A 21324-nucleotide genomic window follows, 5' to 3' on the forward strand; every position below is an offset into this window, starting at 1 on the left:
ACAAACCAAGACCTGTTATATGAGAAACCTGGGATGTCATGATGAAGTCATCAGCTGATTTTTAATAAATTTTTTAATTTTCCTTATTTAAGCATTCTATTTGATGTATCTCCTGAACAAAATTTTTTTTTTTTCAAAATTCTTCTTGGAAAACCTCTGGCTCGGGAACGTAGATTTCCATGTTACTGGGCAATTTTGTGAGATCCCGATGACATCATGACAATCAACATAAACCCAAAAGGCTTGATAGAACATCAAATAAAGATCATATAAAATTACATCATGACAAAATCATCACATGAATTGTTATTAAATTTGAATATGTATAAAAAAAAACCTTAATACTGTACACTATGCAAGATAAGCACACAAAAGTGTACTGCAACTGTTCCGAGGCATATCTTGGTAAGGTTCTATGAGCAACCGTTATTTTCTTTGCATAATGCCCTCTCTGGGCTTTGCTGCATTTCTCAAACTTGACACCCCTACCAAATAGACCTACATGTATATGGCATTTATGCTGCATATTGTATATTCAAATGAGGAAAGACTGTTGGGAGATAAGTGTTGGCTGGGTCTATGAGCAACCGTTACTTACTTTGCATAACGCCCTCTCTGGGCCTTGTCGAGCTTCTCAAACTTGGCACGCCTACCAAGTAGACCTAAATTGGATTTACGCTGGGTACTGCATAATTTATGTGAGTAAACACACAAGTATACTGTAAGTGTTCAGAGGAATGATTTTGGTTTGTTAAACCCGCATGCATGAGCAACTAACTCTGTTTCACACAACGTCCTCTTTTGGCCTTCTCCAACGCACAGACCACAAGGCACAAAGAAGATCCCTGCACTGTGGTACTGTATATTATCACAACCCCTGTTGGTTGCAGAAAATAGTCCTCCTTGACAGGTTTGGGAAGCAAAGTAGAAGAAAGTTGGCTAACCTCCCACAATCACGAACTGTCCAATAATGATCGACTAGAAGATTGCGCCCGCTATATATCAACGATATCAACAAACAAGGTGCACCTCAGAGCAAAGTTTGTCATAAGTGTCATTTACCAGAAAAGAATTACAGCTTTTGGTCAGTACAGTACTCAGACTACTGATATGCCGAGTACTAAAATGAGAACTGGCTTTATTTTTGATACACAACACTTAATACCCACTGTACCAGTAGGTCATGTGACTTTGATAGTGGGCGCAGTCAATTACCTAAGGTGTCTGACTAGTCTTATTGTTCACTGAATGATCCAGTGAGGACAAGAGAACCCTAACAATAGTCCTTCCCTCGAAAATTCAATCCTAGCGCAACATTGTGTATTCTTTATGTTGCTTGCGCATAGAGTACGTACATGCATTTACTCAAGATTACTCTGTAACTTCATCATCCCAAGGCTTCTTGGAATGGACCAAACTCGTTGCGGCAAACCCAAGTCCCCATATGGTTCAATGCAGAAATGTGTACTTAGAGACCTTGGTTTGATTCCCACCCATTTCAGCCTCATTTTGTTTCCACCCCAAAAGGGTGACCAAAACAGCTCTGTGTTTGTTACCTAACAAACACAAGTCTTGTTCCAGTTGCTTTTTAATATGTTCAACTTAAAAACTTGCTGAATATGCCACTCAAAAAAAATCAGAGAGCCCGACGTTTCAATTCTAGTGGGATATTTCTCAAAATTAAAGATAAAGATTCTACTCGGACGGAAAAAAAGGCCCTCCAAGTGGTTGTTTAATTTATGCTTATGAGTTAGAAAAAAATTGAGAGAAAGCGTTTAACCACTAGAAATCAATTGAGTCAAAGAAAAGTTGCATGCCCGTGAGCTGAGAATAAATAAAATCAGAAAACTCAAAGATGATTTTGACACCCTACTTGAATTTGGAAACAGGAAGAGATTGACAGACTTTGAAATACTCATGACCCATGTACATGTATGATTATTAAGTTTGGGTCACTGTTTACTCACTTGTTTTCAACCAAGATGTCCGTCTGCCTGTTGTTGACTAAACTGTCACTTCTGTGTCGTTGCTATAAGATTGGAAGTGGAAGAAAGACAGACCCATCAACACATTATGGAAAGGTTTTGTGAGACTTTTATCTAGTAAAAGGCAGTACACCCTATCAAGGAAGTAGCTAACCACTTAAGAAGTTAGTTTTCTCCTTTTTGATACTACAGGAAATGAAAGCTTTTTTATTTCACTTCCACATTTTCCATTTATTGCAGAGTTTCATTTGCAATTTAAGAAATCACTTCAGTTTCTAATGTATACTGGGTTAGCGTCCACACTCAGCAAGACAAATTTTACTGATTAACTGTAAATCACTTCCATTGCACACACATGTGACAAGGTTAAACTGAGAAATAATGATTACCAATCTGTAACATGTCACGAGAATTCCTCAAAGGGCAGGGAATGGGAGAGAATTGACTTGATAAAAAGCCGCAACTACTCACAAAGTCATCCACTCCATCTTTTGTTGCTGTGACTGCCAACACGAAGACAAGGGGCAGGCCAGTGGTGACCGGATTCAAGGAAGAGATCGGCCCTATGAGCTGTTAAATGAAACCAAAACAAGTTGATGCGATTGACTCCTGAATAGGACAACCACTATCGCTGTGCTTTTTACGACATGGCAGCATTTTCAACACTACAATGATAACCAAAATGTTTTTATTTGTCAAAAGCAAATTCCACACCATGTGTGTTTAAAGAGGCATTTAAAGTTTACGGAAGTCACTGCCAAGCTACAGTCATCTGTCACTGGCATACAGTGTACATGTATGTAAGCGTTATTCAAAGCTGCAAGCCCGGAATTCGGCCACATATGGTGATGTGCTGCATGATCAAAATGTCCTCGGTCAAGAAAACAAAATCGGTCAAGAAAACACCTGGTGGTGTTTGCCTCGCGCAAGTTTTGCACTCTGAAGATGTCTGAAGAGCGCCCTCTACTTCTTTCCACACAGCCATTACTGCAACCAACCGCACTATATGCTGAACAGATGGTTCTCATTCAAGGGCTGTACAATTGATGCAATTGTAACATGTCTCCTAACAAAATGGCATGTACGGTTGGTATGATATACATGTACTTTGGTCTTTGCTGGTCAACAAATTTGAACAAATGAACAAATTTGGCCGGAGTGGGATTTCGTCACGCACTGGTGCAGTTCTTGGCCAACAGGACCCAATTCCACAGAGATGCTGAGCAAGAAATAGTGGTTTGCACGTTTACCTTTATGTGCTCAGCAGAGAGCAACAGGGAACCTGTCTGAAGAAGTAGTAAGAGCATGGTGTTTCCGCTGATAACTTATTTTCGTTAAACACATATTTTCCACACTTAGCTTACTTCTGGGCTTACACGTACGTACTACTGGCCACATGAAATTCAACCCAGGCACTTGCTGAGCAACGGTATCTAATACTACATACATGTATATGTTGAATGTCTCCTAATTCTGTCAAAGAGGCACAAAACCCAACACAGCAGTCCAGCCATGTTTCAACGGCCAGTCCCTTTAATGGCAGAAAGCAGTGTGTTGGGGTTTTGCACAGGAAGCGACTGTCACAGAACAGTGACTCCGTGCAGAAGTGATCAAAATGCATAACACCATTGGCGGGGGCCACCGCAAATGAACCAGTGATAACATTACCATAGTCAATGGATTTGTTTACATGAACAGGAACGTACTGTGTGCGGGGTACCAATATTGTGCCAATTTTGCTTCGTTTTTCATGTTTCTTACCTGCATGATAAACAACACCAGGAAATAAAAGTTGGCAATGCGGAGGAATTGCTCAAACAGATTGACAGGAATGAAGGTCAGGATGTTGTACTTGGATGTCCGGATGTAATTGTTCTGAAAAAGTTAAAGTGGAAAAGGGAAGAAAAATCAATTAGAATGAATTCAAAGGGCTCCGTGTCATGTGGTTTATAGAAGCTTGAATTACCGCTAGTCATTGGGAAGTAGACACATTTTACTTCCATGTACATATCAAATAACACTGTGGAGTTGTCAGTGAAATACCCAGCTTTTCAATTTAAACCAGTTGGCGTCCATGCAACAGTAAACGTACATGCACTGCTAAATTTCATTTCCTGCACAAACACAAGTACGGTAATGCTTTTCCCCCCATGTTAGGTTCTAAGCAGCATCTCACTTCATCACCAGGTCACATTCTCCATTGCCATGGCAACCTGCACAAATTACTGGGAGTTGACGACCTTTAATAATGAAAACACGGCTTATCAACCCACTCTGCATTTCGCAGACAGTGAAAATAAAAAAACCTCGTCAAGAAGGAAACTGACGCCACCTACATAACTGGATGGCTAGCATGTCTTGACCCATAATCAGCTACAGACAATGCGCATATACCGGTATGTATGGAATACATGTACATGTCCATGTACACAAAGTGATGACAGCAACATACAATGTACATGTACACATGCACATGTAGTGGTCCATATACCGGTACATCGTGTGCCAGTACATGTAGTCTTTACCAAAGCAGGAACAGATAACAAAAATTCAAAAACATAATACGCAGTAAAAATTGCACCCGTCTCCCTGGTTCTGGATTTAACTTGCAAAAGCTCAATTTAATTTCACTTCTGTGCACGTTTTATATGTACATGTACATGTGCATGGAAATGTCCATGCTATGCACAGTTTTACATGTGTATCTAGGACTGCTTTGCTGTGCTGCTGATGTAGGAGTGTTTCTTTTTCTTTCTCTGGTTTTAATCAAAAACAGCATTATTCTGATTTTCGTGATTTGGACGGCATGCAGAGAATACCGTGGACACATTTGGATACTTACCGCATATCTGAACTGGGAATTATACTCCCGGTTGTTGGCCTTCAGGGAACGTTCCGTTTCTGTCGTTAAAAAAATGCAAGAGGTAGGTTAACTCATGTGGTATCATACACAAATCTAAAACAAAAAATCATGCAAGAGCTAGCTACAAATGTAAATGGCAAGTGTACAGTCCTTCCTACATGTATGCACAAGTAGAGAATCATCACATTCAACTTGGTGAAGTGACTTTCACACAGGACTACATGTAAATTTCCAAACTCCACATTTATGTTTATCGATGTAGACGTGCATGTACATATATGTATACAATACACCTGCACGCATGAAATGCAATTATCAAATCCTGAATTCAGGGCATCAATCACAGTGGCGATCACACAATGTACACGTGCCAGTGCATGTACATGTACAATTGCTGTACATCAGCCTTTTACTGATAAAGTCTCCTTCAATCAACTAGACTATTACATTTTTAATTGCATCACCATGTATTTAAGCCAGGGGCCATGCGACAAGCTACATGTTCCTTACACGCAACAAATGTAACTTTTTCTCTGCCTGATGACACCTGGCTGATAAAAGCTTGAGATACTTAGGACAGAACAAGTAAGCTTTTAATTTAGTGCAAGTTCCTGCCTGAAGCCCCCTTCAACTGTACGTACAAGGTGGTCAGTCACAATGAACCACTCAATTACCAAAAAATGATCAGTTACCGGTACATGTACATGTATGGTAGTTCCAGACAAGAAAGATCACATTAGGGTTCTCTGAGAAGACAGGGGACATAACTTTGAGAATGATTTTTCAGACATCTTGACTACTTGCAGAATGACACTTACTTTTTTTATGCAGAACTATATTCTTTATTTTATTCTTTATTCTAAATTCCTTTTATCGGAGAATAATTATTTATCATAGGTGTATATACCTTTTGTATTCATTTCAATTAGTTTGGAGAGCCCCTTTGACAGAATTTATTTCTTTTGGGCAATCCTTCGGGGGCTGATTGGAATATTCTTTGTAATTATTATTTTCCCATCTTATTGTGTTTGTATTTGTTCATTGTAACTCGATTTTCCCGAGAAATGAAATAAAATGAAAATGAACATCTTGCATCCGTGCGCATTAAATATCACAAAGATAAAGAACATTTGAAAAATAGCTTGAAAATCAGCGTTAAGTATTTTAAACAAAGAAGCAGAAAGGTTGGATGCTGGCTACATGCATGCACCAAAAAATGACTGACTGAGCTCAAAGCCTGCAATAATGTGGAAATTTGTGTAAAATATATACATGAACGTCATCATCCATGTTTGTAAGATACATCCTCATCAAAACAGAAACTCTAACTTAATAGCAAAGCCATGGCAATTTGTACAAATACAACTCGATCCAGACTGCATCCCGCCATGAGAGCTTGTTTCAGATGTGTTTGCCTGGCTCTGAAAAGCAGTTTCATGAGATGTACATTCTTTTCTGAATGTGTACTAACACGCTTCTACTGATGTTGTGATTCCATCCGTCAACTATAACACATGCACTGTATGCAGGACATGAATGACAAAGCAAGAGATTTCATAACCCCGATATAGACCTCTGGCATGGGGCAGCCATCTTGCTTTTCTACCATTCTACGCAATGTAACTCAACTAAGGAGGCTGAAAGAAAACGTAGTCTTTTGGCTTTTATCAAGTTGTATTACTATCGGTATTGCCAACGGGGCTAAAGGGGACAAGACAAACATGGCAGCATCATGGTAAGGTCTATATGGCCCGCATACATGTACATGTACATGTTTTGCTAAATGGCTTCAACACCTTCTGTTCTTTTATTTTGTCACGGGACAATTACATACAGAGTATGGTACATATACCATGTACAATGTAATAATGTGGCATACTGATGTACAATGTAATAATGTGGCATGCATGAACAACATACCCTAAACAGTACACTGTACATGTACTTCCTGTACACGTGTAGCACTTTTAACTTCATGCACAGGTACTGTACACTGAGAATGATGATATCCTTGTCTTGTAATTATTTGAAGACCTTCTCTGTTCACCATGCAAAAGCAAGCGCATGACACGGACGTGAAACTTAAGCATGCAATGATGTCAGTGTGTCACACGAGGATAACACTGGAGTTGAGGACAAGATAAACAGGGACAACAACATTCACATGCATGTGACTCCTCTCTGCACTCTAGTCAACTTGAAAAAATGGGGAAGGTAGCAACCAAAAAAAGCAAAGCAAAGCATGGATGAGGCCATTGAAATCATCAGGGGGCGGATGCTACCGGTACTGATGCCAATTCATATGAACACTGAAAGATGTTTGTACATCACCTTTCTCTTCGTTCCTCCTGAATATCTGATTGGCTGTGTGTTGAAAGGACATTAGACAAGGTCAAGACATACATGTATTCAGGGTAGGTCTTGTTTCCAAACCCACTCCTTGCTTGTCCCCCCTGCCTGCCCAACACTCTGTTAACCTGGCTCGCCCTCCCATCAGATTCCAACATGTACATGTGTTTTTTAAGTTGACAGATTCCGGACTGTACGGTGGACCACTCTGCATTTGAGGACCTAGTGACATGCACAGTACATGTGCACACACCCTGGTAATCTGTACACACAGGGCGAGGGGTGGCATCCTACAGTACATTGGATATTAAACAATACGCATGTTGGTTTGCAACAAGTTCCAAGTGCCCCCAGGACGTGGGGAAGATTTCTTTCGTACTAATAAAATCTCCCCCCCCCCAGCTTGGGGCACACTGAACATTAAACAATCCAGTCATTAGTGTACCATTGAAATAGACCATAGAAGAGTCTTATGCACTTTGCCTCTACATACATATAATCAGCAGAATATTATCCAGCCTACGCTGAAGTGCACCCTCACCAGCGAAAGAAAGACAGATGGAACTATGTTTTCCAACCGGGTTCTAGCATGCGTTCAGCGTGCACTAAAATCGTTGCGCGTACTCAGCATGCTCCGCGTCAAACGTGCATAAACTTGCGCACCTATGCGGTGCGTGAGTACCAAAGGACTGTCAATTTCATTTCAAAACATGCCCTCTTTTGTTCCTGCTCGGAGCGGATAATAATCCAACTCCTGTCACATACAAGTACGCGTGCAGTGTACCGGCGTGACTTTTTCTCCAGCAAGTTTACATGTACCGGTACTTTTACAATCATGCCTTCTGTTTTCAAAGTGCGACGTACAATTTTGTTTCGATGAGTGCATTCTGGATGCAAAGGACTGATGTCTGATGATACAGGTACATAACGTACATGTATACATACATCACAAATTTTAGGTAAATTCTACGTAAGACGGTAGGTCCATGCAGAAAACGTTAGTAAATGCCCTGGTGCACAAGTACAATGTACATCATCAAATGAGCATCCAAGGTGTCAAACTACATACATATACGTGTACAATAATGTTTAGTAACCAAATCCACGTGCAATTTATACATGTGGGTGTACCTCGAACACTTTAAACCCAATTTTGCAAAATCTAGAGACTCTTTTTGAGAAATATCAGCATTTCGATGCAAGGTGTTACACAGTTTCAAGTTCATGTGCACATATGCTCATCCACAGCTAGGGCAGCAGTTGAATTACATGTAGTAATGAGCATAATGCAAAGCGCTCAGGCAACTTGGCTTATGCACAGGTACATGTACATGTACCAACTTGGCAGAAAAGCACGGATCCATATATCTGTACATGTAAATGTATGTACATGTATTGTTTCAATAACATCCACTGTTGCACATTCATGAAGGTTGATCGGAATCCCCTCCGGATTCTGTCACTGTCAGTAGTAATAATTTCTGTGCTTCATGCACCTGTTTATTTGCTACAGAATTTAGAAGGCTGCAAGCAATTATAATGGAAGCAGGGTTAGGCTTACAGATCAGTCACATTGTTTTTATGGGAAAGAGGTTATTAAACAGGGAATTATGACCCACATAATGACTAACATGGTAGGTTCTCTTTGCATGTACAAAAAAATTGTCATTTGGGGAGTTCAGTTCCACCGCAAGAATGCTCAGAAAAAAAAAATGCATCGATGGGGGCGGCAAACAAGTCTAGTGACTTGATGTCATAATACAGCTCTCATTCCCCAAGAGTTTCTTGACCTTGTGGTCGTAATAGGTTGTCTGTTTCCTCGCCGGTCATTTTCGGCAAATGACAGCAGCCATCTGTCTGAATTTCACTGGGACCTCACTCCCGTTCAAATTGGGACGATTCAACTGTATCATACGATCCAGTGTTGACATCACCTTGACTTGCCTAATCAACAATGTCTATGTAAATGTACATATAATTCCAAGTCACTCTCATTGTCTAACTTCTTATAATTCACAGTTAAGTTCGAGCAAGAACAGCGCTAACAGGTGCGTTTGCCCCGAAATAATGAAAGTCGTATAATTGCAGAGCGGTAGCGTGATGTCATCGCAACAGGCTTCTACAAGTATGGATGGTTTTGTTTTCATTTTGCCTAGTATGAAGGAGAACTTCAACTCGTGCTTTTGACATCAGTAGCAATCTTTATTTAGTTTTTTACATTATACATTGTTTTAAATATAACTCAATTTCATAAAAAGTGGAAATGTGAATTACCAATGTGACTGATCTTTAAGGCAGATCTCAAAGAAAAAGAAAGGCATACAGAGTGGCTGAGGCCTATTCTTCAAAACTTATACAACTTTAAGAAGATTGATTAAAACTTAAAAAGAAATGGATTGTTGGACTGATCTTGCCAAATGCCATGATCAATGCGATGGAGGATGGCACACTAAACAGCAGCTCATGGGAGGTGAGTGCGATTCCAAAACGTTCTCGGTCCCCACAACTTACCGCTGCTGTTTATTCCTTCAAGCGTGCTATAGCCCTGGACTGACGGAGCTACAAATGGTCATAAAAACAACCAAAGAACTGTGGACGGGATCCTAACAAAATCTGAACAACTCCGGTAAACCACCCAGCAAGCAGGACGCAGTAGCTTCATCAGCAGCAACCAAGCCTCTCATAACGTCATACGAGTTTGGTTGCAAAAATCAAGATTAACCTTAACAGTCCTCAATCCTCCAGCAAGTGAAGGATTGAGGGCTGTTAGGGTTAAAGATGTCACACACTTGATCAGGAAAAGTGTGGTCCTATTTCCCGAAGTGGTCATTCTAATACCCATATTTGGCCAGATGTATAGTACCAGTACATGTATGGAATATACTGCAGTTCAGTACCGTACATTTGAATGTTTTGAACTTAACATTAAATGGAATTTTCTCACAGAGGTACCGTAGCATTAATTACTTTGCCAAATTCCTAGTGGCGAATGTACTGTACACAGGTACAAATGAATGTTACCAGGCCGCCTCGCTATATTAGGACAAATACAGTCTATGGCCAAACCAAAATATTTCACAGAATATAACACAGAAAAACTTTAATATCATTTCATATTACAATGCTATAAGGCCATGATAATGGGAAAACAAACCTTGGTTTTCTTTTATGTGGACTGACTACACATGTACTCATTTCTGAACATTTTATTCTGACAAATTTACATACCTAATGGACGTCCCATGGTGACAGTTAAGCCCCTTCACCAGGTGTACACCATCAACTAAAAACCTGCAGAGACTCCACTGTCAAAAAGATGCAACCACCGAATGTTCAACACCGAGCATCCACCTCCAAATGAAATCAACTAGTCTCTGAGGCTTTCATCCACGCAAAAATCCACAGAGAACTCTGCAACAGAGAATAAGTAGAAAATACTCAAAGACGAGTGATAAGTGGATGAGCTTTAGCTGCAATCAGTTTCTTTTTAATACTACCCCTTGAAATGGACCTTTGTGTCTCAGTTCACTTTATTTTTAACTTTTGTCGACTCTGGTACCTAGTACTTGTACATGCGTGTACGGTATGTACCAGCAGGGCATACCTACATGCACACAGTGCTGGCAACAGCGCCCTCAGTTGTTCAGGAAAGCAAGGATAAGTTTAAAACTTTGAAATAGTGCACTTTTCACAATTTCAATGCATGCAAACAGGAACATATAGGAGTTTTCACACACTGAAGGAGAATACAAAGTTGCAGAAAAATTGTGTCTACGAAAAGTTAACAGCGGCTACACTTCAAACTCCGCCCACACTCCTCGCATCTTACCGGTAGGTACGTATGTACACGTACCAGCAGGACTGCTTTCAAAGAAAAAGCTGTGCAGTTCACACACCATCTGTGGCCTGAGTCATATCATATCAAGTTACAAATGTACATACTGCAATGGCACAAATCTCCCATAAATCAGGCGCAATTCTTCTATGTCTTCATGTTAATAAATGCCAATACACCATAATGGTAAAATTGTTCCCTGCGCCAGTGAGTATGACAGGGTGCTTCACTGTATGCATCTACCGTACCTGTAACTTGTAACTTCACTCTGCGGAGTTAATTGGCCCTTCCTACACACTTAAATACTAATGAATATTGCTTGAGCAGACGATCTTTCATGCATGATTTCTTGTGACTTGCATTTAATTATTCACATACATTGTATAGCTTCATTCAAACCAGGGCTACTAAAACGATTACACTGATGTGCAGACTGTTGACTGTTTTATTGGGGAAAATACACACAGAATTTTGGCCCAGAATAGTTCGGTGAAGTCTGTTGAACACAATTTGAATAGTTTTCAATTAGTAGTTAATTCATTCTTGCCAAAACCTGTTTTTTCTTACATCTCCTCGCCCCAAACCATGCCACATTCTCCCTTAGAATTTAAAACTGACGAGAAGGGAAAATGGTCACAGTAATAGGGGTTTTTAATTAAAACTGGATTCAAACTGGCATGTTAAATGGACACAAAACTTCACGCATGTGTCTCTGGTGGCAAACCACTTCAAATATTGATACCTGTTTGTGGCAAACTTGTCAACGGTTCACTGATCTTCCCCCGAGGCTAATAAATAGCACCTGCAGTATGGTGCACTAAAACTCAAAAATACCATCAATATATAGGCAGTGCACTGTACCCAGAGTAACCTCAATTTTTCATAGATAAAGGCGTGAGAACACAGGTACCAGTACAACTATACATGTGCATGTTTGCACAAAGATGATTCAGTGTTTCCCAATTGTAAACATACATACGTGTAGGTTGTTCTTGTAGTAACACACCTGTTCAGAAACGCAGATCTTTAACCCCTGTCCTAGATTCAGGGCTTGCCCTTTATTTTTTCCCAACAGTAGCCCGCCGGGCTAGTAAATTGTGATTTTTACTAGCCCGCAGAGATTTTTACTAGCCCATGAAATGTGTGGAAAAAAAATAACAATTAAAGCAGGTTTTTGACTTAAGAACGTTGTTGACTGTTGTTCATGGTTGGCTAGAAATCACCGTCGCTGGTAGTGGAGTCCGGATATTCTTCCTCTTCGCTGTCACAACATTAGTCTTGGTCCACCAAGACGTTTCTATCAACCGCTATCACGTTGGTTTAGTTGTACATATTTTTAAAGATCCAATATTTACACCATTTTTGTAACATGGTAACATTTGGAGATCCACTCGATTGTGATTAAGTTCGCATTTGGTAATCCATCAAGGCTGTTGCCATTGCAGTTGTGTATTGTTGTCTCATGTTCCGTATTTGTTTATGCCTTGAGAAATGATAAAGGAGATGAAAAAAAAAAGAGATAGCGGTTTGTGGGTAGACTGGTTCTTGTTCCCTACTCATTCACCAGGCATGATTGTCCAGTGTGAGGCTTCAATCAGGGGTACAACGAAGTCACTTACGAACCGGATTGTATCAGGCTATGGATGGAGTATCGGTTTTTGGTATCTGGTTCCCAGTACAAATTGTATGTTAATTATATTGGTCATGTATAGGGGTCACTGACTACTGGAGTAACTATCGTTGATGCATTGATGATAGGTACTAGGTACAATGTACACATACACTGTTCCAGCACACAATACAGGATTCAAGGTGTAAACGTGTACATATTTTAACTAGCCCACTGGGCAAGTTGGGAAGGGGTTTTTACTAGCCCGCAGCCGTTTTTACTAGCCATTGTACGCCGGGCTAGCGTTAAGGTTGAGCCCTGAGCCTAGATGTACATGTACATGCATTTCACCAAAACCCACAAGGTTTTTTCTATTCATTTCAAAATGAAATCAGTTCATTTTTTCCAGTGGTTCATACATAATTCGACTACTCAAAACAGGTTAAGGACCACTTTTTTCTTAACTTGTAAGTTTTTTCAAAGCAATAAGTGGAGTGTAGATCTTTTCCTTTTTTGTGTAGATGGTATTCTCATTGGAATAAAAAAATGTTTAAAAAATGTTTCAAAACATCAAATGCACATGTTCAGCAGGAAAATACATGTATCTCATATAAAAAAGTATACACAAAGTAAAAAGTGGTCCACAACTTTTTTGAGTGGTGTTAGTACTTAAGGGGAAAGGGAAGGCATTTCCAGCCTTACCAGGTTTTAAAAGCTACGACTCACATTTATGGAAACAAACATACATGAACGTGTAAATTTAATATTTCAAAACAAAACAAATCCAGCTGAATGCGATAATTTCCATTTGCTCCAGCATGATGCTGTCTATCCCACTGCTCAGACCAACCATGCCATCCCATGCTTAATGTAAGCTTTAACAATTTCATGGCCCAGTGAGTTCAGTGTAAGGGTGAAGGTGAAGGGTTGCGGACATCACTCCACTGCTCCACTATTTAGGTCACTGTAGGTGATGAAAGTACTGTACATGTACATGTACATGGAGAATTTATACCCCTAGGTTGTATCGGTACATGAACATGTACACTGTACTATTAACATATGTGCATATAGATTCAGCAGGTATCCCACATTTACTGACGAAAATATACCTGAAAAGTATATGTACATGTACATATGTACTTGGATTAAAGATAGTCATGGGACTAAGCTCCCTGTGGAATAATTCTTTCTTGCAAGCTGTCATTTTGAAGAAAGCGATGACAGAAGGCAATTTCCAACCAAAATGCCATTGTAGTTTGTCTTTAATAATTCAGCAAAGTGTTGACACAATGCACACATACATGTACATGTAATTTGGCTGTTCAGTGCACAACATCGTTAAGTTGTAATTGGCTGAATTAAAGCAGATCCGAGACGCTTAAGTTGGGCACAATTCAAAACATGACTCTGCAACTTCTGATTGGACTCTGAAATCCTAGACTACTGTTTTTCTCAGAGTATGCATATACAGCATTGACTGAGCTCAAACTTCATAAAGTGCATGTACTCGTAGGAAGATTGTTGGCACTTTTGTTGCCTAAAACGTAATGCACAAGGGACAAATGGACTGCACCTTTTAGTATACGCACATAGTATTATTTACTGTCAACCTCACTAAATAAAAAAGACAGTTCACCTGCATGTAGATGATAAACCATATGGCCAAACAGTCTGGGCATATGCCAAAAGTTCCAAAAATTACAAGATGACTCAAAACACTCTACGTGTACGTGTACATCCAATCATAACATTCAATTCATTTTAAACTGCAAAATCAATCAACAGTCCCAATGCACCTGCTACGTTTGATCGAATGATGGCCCTGATGAGCACGCTGCCTCACCGCCCTGTCTCAAGCGAGCACTTCCCTGTAATTTCAGAAACTATATGTAATCTGTAAGGCATGTGGGCGCATTCCATCATGATTAGAAACGTTTGCTGTTGCAGTGTACATCATGTACATGATTGTAATGGCACAGGTCCGCTTTCCCGAGTCGCCAGCTTTATTTCTCACACATGAGCCGGAAAGCACACTGTGCACTGGCCACACCATCCAATGACTCAGTGACTACACTAAAAAATCAAATGCCAAATACAGTAAGTAAGGTGGATGATTCAATGCACTGTTCAAACACTGGGAACACTGAGTTTTTCTATTCTTTGGTTCAAAGTTCATTTTCAGTGCAGTGTATAAATTTCTGCCCCATTCAACATGTGCAGGCACTATGAATGCACATGTATCATCTTGACATAAATAATACAAAATCAACGTACATTGTACGTACTCATAATATTGAACGAGTTCACAGTTACTCTAAGCATATTTCCAATCAGCAAAGGCTTCATCAGAAACATTTCCCTACTCTATAATCAGACATATTTGAGGTACATGTACAATGTACTGTATGCACCGTCAACAGCACAACATGGTATAAGGTGATGCCCAGCCCTGTTGACTTGAAAGCCCCTCCCCCCCAATGATGTTTAGCAGGACCCATCTGTCCCTACATACATGTACATGTATACTGAGGGGTGTGGTCTAGTGATCAAGGTTCATAAGGTGATCCCAGTGTCAGGGGCTATAATCCAGCAGCTTGATTTCTGGTACATGTTGAATCTTTGGGCAAGTCACTTTACCTCCCATAATGTCCACGAGACCACCTCTCTTCACCAGGAGTATCACAGGCACCATTAGAAACAGTGCGGATGCAAAATCCATGTACATGAATCCTAAATACGATTTCATTTTGTCAGTTCGCTGACCTCATTTTTTTTAAACATCACATCGCTGTCTGAAAAATAAATCAAAGCAATCCCTGATCGAATGAATCATTCGAATGATCGGATGAACTGGTACATAATTTCTAAGCCAGCTCAGCAGAAAAGCCTTTTTGGAGAGGGATTGCCAGCTCTATCGTTCTGCACCACCATGCATCTCTTGAAGTGTCACAAAAAAGTACCTACATGTACATGTACCATGGAGGAAGGGACACAGAAGGAGTTCGAAGTTGAACTGCCCGGGCTATAACATCTGGCCAATTACCGCTTTCTGGCAAGCCCGGTATTTCCATAGTCACAGCGCAGCGACTGCTTGCCATGCACCACCTTCTTCAGAACCATAAACCCCCTTTGTACCCCATGATCATCGCTGCAATTTTTCGCTGGTAATCTGCATCCTTAAAATGTTGTGTACTGCAGTATAGGAAGTTGAATATTCATGCCATCGTTGGTGCTTGGTATGATCCGACAACATCACATTTAATGCTTGCGCAGTTGCTGTTATTAGGCTGTGTACCAGAAGTGTTCATGTCCAGTTATTACAAACGCTCTCTTCAGGACTTATTTTGGGAATAAACACCCAGTTGTTTATAAGATTTGTTTTCTTTGAATAATTTTATTACGGAATTGATACCAAAAGGTACTTTATGAAATCTCATGATCACTCCTTGTGATGAAACAGTGCATTTTGTTTTTCGTGAACTTATCTTTCCTGTGGTGGCCAACATGTTGTTAGACAATCTTAGTTAAATTGGTACAAAGACTTAGAAACTGATGTTTTGGAGTGACAAATAAAATTACAAAATTGCACGGAAAATGGAAATGTGAAAGTTAGATCTGAAAAAACTTTTCTTGTTTTTAAATGTCTAAACAAATTGGCTCCTATGTACATGTATGTGATAAATCTGTTTATGCCATTCACACAGATTCGTGAAACAAGATACTCAGTTAACAAGGCACTTAAAGTCTCTTTAGCCAAAAAAAGAATGCTACACTCAAAGTTTTGCGGTGAAAGGTGCAAAAATATGGAACAATTTGCCAGAGCAACTCAGAAGTATAGACTCCTTAGGGACAATCAAATCAGAACTATGGAAAGCCATGACCAGTGCCGTGTAGTCCCAAACGCTGATCTATGGAGTTGTTAACTTGGTTGTCAATGTTCATTGGAGCCGGATCAGGAATTTCCCTGTGTTCTTTTTTCCCATTTTTTTTTTTTTTTGCGGGGTTTTTGCCCATCCTGTGATCAGTATTCAATGAATGCCTTATTTAAATGTTCACGTGTATGATACTTTAGTGGTCTGTATTTGTAAACATTAATGTTTGCCATATTTGTCAATTTTACTTTTCGTCGTGAGTTTCTAACAATTTTATTCATTTGTAATGATCGAAGGGCCCCAATGGAAACTAGTTTGTAACTGTTTGGGCATACCCTGGGTAAAGAAATGGAGCAAATCAAACTAATTATTCACGACAGCGAAAGTAAATCTAATGTTAGATATTTTTTCTTTCTATTTCCTGGTTACTGCGAGAAGTTGTAGTTACATGTAATTGCAAAGAAAACACCACAAATATTGCTAGATATTACTGGCCCCACTTGTCCGGCTAAGCCGCAGGCAGTAATCAGGCATTTTTGGAATATTTACTAGTGTTCATCTGACCGGGCGGCGATGATCATTGAGCACTTTGACTTACCAGAGTTGTAACTCCTTCTGCGTCCTTCCTCAGATTATGTACTTGGGTTAAGCCTCAGGCCATAGGTCTTTGAAGATGCTGCTGGTGACTGACTGTGACTATGACAGTAATGTGATGATTATCTCTTTGCCAACTGAATAATTGATTCAGTGCATTCATACATCTTGCAAATACATATATGCACATAATGTGCATTGTCGGTTGATGTACATGTACATATACAGTACATGTGGGTAATTCCAGAAATTAGGGGTCCAAAAGTGTGACATTTTGGTGTCCCTGTTACATCTGGCCTTTATTATTTTACATGGAAATATCACCGGAATTGATTTCAAACTATTACTATTTGTTTGGCAAGTAATTTGCATAAATTTATCACTCTTGGAAATTACATGTAAAAAAATGTGTTCTGAACTTACAAAATCATGCGACAGATGTGACAGGGTCATGAAAGAAAACGGACCCCTAAATTTGTAGGGAGGCAGTGGCAGCCTTTGTAAAGTGTTACACCCGTTTCAGACAGGCGTTCCAGAGTTACGCCAAACCAAATTAAAAGCAAATTTTGAATTAAGTGTGGCGAAAGTTCAACATCTGAAACAATTACATGTACCTGCAGGAGTGACCAGGCATGCTACCAGGTGAAAGATAGACACTATAAGGCACTCGGAAGGACACCAGAGCAACTTGGTTTCAGACTTCAATCTTTTCATGGCCTGAACCCAATGCAAATGTATGTACATGTATTAAGTTCATCTGTATGAAACCAAAATTCAGTTGGGTCAACTGGAGTTGCTCTTGATTCTATTTGGTTTGGCGTGACCCTAGAAAACCTGTCTGAAATGGGTGTTAGCTACGTTGCAAGCATTTACCCAGTTAACATCAAATTCCAGCTTCCAGTGAAAAATTGCTTTATTTACCTTATTAGATTATTTCTTAGCAAAATGCACTTCATGAATCAGCAAAAGTTACAAAACATTTTGCCTTACCAAAAAATCGAACACCCGGTACTCTCAAAATGTGTTGAGTTTCGTGTTGAATAACATGGATCGACCAATGGGGAATAGCAGCTTTTCTCTTTTGTGTTCAATGACTGCCAACTTTTTTCATTCTGAATTTTGACGATGTGATTAAAACCTCCATGCCACAGACAGGATGGAGGTTTGACCTAAAGAAAGTTTTTTTTTACCTTTTATTTCTTGAAATTCAACTTTTACAAACACCTTTTGGAAATGTTTATTTTGTGAAATTTTTTTAAGGTTCTACTGTACGTATATGTATTTTGTTTCCCATTGTTTTCTATTGCCTTGCTAGAACCTGTTTCTTTGTACATGTACAAAGTAATTTAAGATGCTCAATTCAGTCTATTTTCAATTTTGTTTTCCATACGTAGCTTTACAAATTTAAATTATTTTATTCATTTCTAATTGAAATTATTTTATTAATGTTACATTGTAATGTTATGTTTTTATATTCATATTGTTTTATTTCTTAAGTTTTTGTATTTATAACTTTTAGAATTATTGTGTTCAGTTTCCTATTTAACCAGTTGGAGACCCCTCAACAACCACGGACCATTTACCCATGGGTCAACCTGAGTTGCTCTTGATTCTATTTGGTTCAGCGCAACCCTAGAACACCCGTCTGGTGTTTGGCATAGTAAAAGCATTGTAACAGCACATATTCTTCGAATTTTTAAAGCAATTTAAACAGCTTCAAACTTCAAATCTTCCAGTAGTCATTTCCAGTTCATTTGAATAACTTTTTAAAATCAGCAACTGGGAAACAAATTTCAAGAAAGAACAGTATTTTTACTTTTTATAACATGAAGCTACCCAGTGTGTCACTATTTAACATCCTTGCATAACTGATTAGGAGTAAAATCCATAATGTGTCCTTTTATCTACTTGTTTGTTTTGACGGTCCTCACTAGCCCAAACACTAAATATGGCACCCCATATCCTTGAGTGGTCTGCCCCTCTTCTGTACACCCCATGACATGTATTTTCGGTTGAACGGGGCAGTGAAATAATACGAAAGTTAGTTCTTAAGAATATCGCTGCGCAGAGAGTTATGGTGGTGAGAGGTAAATGCAGGATATACAAGGCGTCTTGTAGGCATGAATTGCCATCCGCATACCGACAGATGATTACATTCTCTTTTTGTTATGCATGTTATGCTTAATACAATTCAGTTGTAGGGTTTTCCAGAGTAATTTCTCCACTAAGGGAGTTTTGATCTCTGGTTTTTTATCCCACAACTCGTCCACTGAATTATATTAACAGTAAGATTGTCAAGATTCCTATGAAAGGTATATTATGTGTAAGTCTAACTCATGGAGTGTGAATACACAGGGTCCTGCACATCTGTCGGTAGGCCCTCCCAATGCCATGTTCTTTGTATGCTCAGCAACAACCAGCACAAGTTAGTGAACACCCCATCCACACCCCTGCCACACCCTTGGGTTTATGTCTATGCCCTTCCCCGTTAATCAGGTTGGTGCATATCCCATCCATTACATTTATTTATGAATATGGGCAACCCAGTGTCAACCCAAGCAATCTAGCTCTCTTCTGGAAAAATATGAGAAACAAACACTTAAAATGGATCCACCACTAATCTTTATTCATATTCATTCACTTGACAACACACACCAAAAATTAACACGTTGAAACTTCAAATATAAGCGAAGGGTCCTACACATATTTGCACCCCTGAAGTGCTTCACTGAGTCAACAAATTTTAACGACATCATGTGACACATTAAAAGTACATACTAGACAATACAGGGCGAACTGTTAGATGACATGAAGACTTCTGAATTTTTGATGGGGACTCACGACACAAATTCTAGTATTTGTGTCTCGGCAAATTTACCAAAAATGAGTACACATAACCTAAGATTAGAGGATTAATTTCCAACATTTTGGGGTCTTTTGCAAAACTTCTGAACACACAAAAACGATACAAGCAACCGCTGGCTGTTCAATAGCGTGCACGTCTGCAAAACATTCACTGAAAAACGAATGCATAGAAAATGGACTATATAGATTGAGGGGGAGGGGTGCTGATATATATGTAGGCCTAGCATTCTCCTGTAGTTGCAGTTTCTCAAAGTAACACATTTTGACATTTTGATGTAGCCATTCAATAAACCAATCAATGTGGTTACTTCCTCTTTGGTAAATTTGGGAAAACCAACACTTTTGGCTTCAAAATGTGCTAATATTAGACCTCATGCAGATGTGTGTTGTCCTTTTCCACCTTAGCTCAGAGAACAAGGAAAAAGGAAAGATGCACAGTATAACGTTAGCTAGGCCTAGCTCAGTAGCGGCAAAACTTCCTAGCCTTTTTTTTTTTTTGGTAGGCCTAGGGCCTAGGCCTATTTGATATTTTAAAAGAAAAAAAGTGGAAACAGAGTCCCACTGCCAGTTGGCATGGTTGGAATCGCAATTCCAAGACACAATTTCAGCTTTACGATTCAACTGAATATTACACTACTGCATGCACGCGCACCAGCCGGACAAACTTCTGCACAAAGTAGTAGAACTAGGCCTACATATACTGCATGTACAGTGTACATGAACTTGTCCGCTTCAGAACACCATAGTCGTTTCCTTCCTCCATGGTTAGCATGGTTAGTACTGCCACCTTTCCAGCAAATCCGCGCAAAATCCTGGATCTTTAGTTTATCGACAAATACTTACCCCAATAATCTGTGGCTATCTGACCGGAAATATCTTCACGCTATCAACAAAGTCATTACACCTTCGGAGGCCGCTGGAACTGATAAACAACAGAACTACAAAGCCAACCTTAAGTACTCACAGCGGCATGCACTCGCACAGGCATCATTGACAACACCCACAGTCGCCATTTTAACTACTTGTGCATATTCATTAAATATTTAAATCACTAGCCCTCTTTTGTGTTTTGTTGTCAAACGATCCTGGCCCCTGCGAGTCGCAAGCGCTGGGACGGTACGGGCGTGACGTCGGTGAACGGCAACGAAAGTGCAGGGGTACTGAATGGTGGGCCTAATAATCGATTGTGTTATTTTCTTCAGTCATCGAATCTTGTTGCTGTTTACAGCTGTGTAAATAAACAAATTGGTAATCTATCATTTCTGAGCTTCATGGAGTAAGAAAAATCAATCAGAACTTTAAAGCGACCTATAATGTACCATGCGCTGTCATTGGCTGTGGCGCTTTGA

The 21324-nt window shown here is 39.6% G+C and overlaps 1 protein-coding gene across 1 annotated transcript in view; it reads right to left on the reverse strand.

Annotated features, from left to right (window-relative positions):
* The window catches only part of LOC110987735 (phospholipid-transporting ATPase ID-like), a 44146-nt gene extending 23127 nt beyond the window's left edge, over window positions 1–21019 (reverse strand). The window contains exons 1-7 of the mRNA XM_087136436.1: window positions 20819–21019; window positions 10426–10608; window positions 7180–7212; window positions 4828–4886; window positions 3747–3860; window positions 2457–2555; window positions 1968–2029 (exon numbers count right to left, since the gene is read on the reverse strand). Of these exons, the coding sequence (XP_086992562.1) occupies window positions 1968–2029; window positions 2457–2555; window positions 3747–3860; window positions 4828–4886; window positions 7180–7212; window positions 10426–10441 (383 nt within the window). The 5' untranslated portion in view covers window positions 10442–10608; window positions 20819–21019. The remainder of the gene's footprint in view (window positions 1–1967; window positions 2030–2456; window positions 2556–3746; window positions 3861–4827; window positions 4887–7179; window positions 7213–10425; window positions 10609–20818) is intronic.
* Window positions 21020–21324: the final 305 nt, after the last annotated feature.

Source organism: Acanthaster planci, linkage group LG05 (assembly GCF_054643075.1).
Source record: "Acanthaster planci isolate LZ-2023a linkage group LG05, COTS_SCS, whole genome shotgun sequence".
In the NCBI taxonomy this organism is placed as follows: Eukaryota; Metazoa; Echinodermata; class Asteroidea; order Valvatida; family Acanthasteridae; genus Acanthaster; species Acanthaster planci.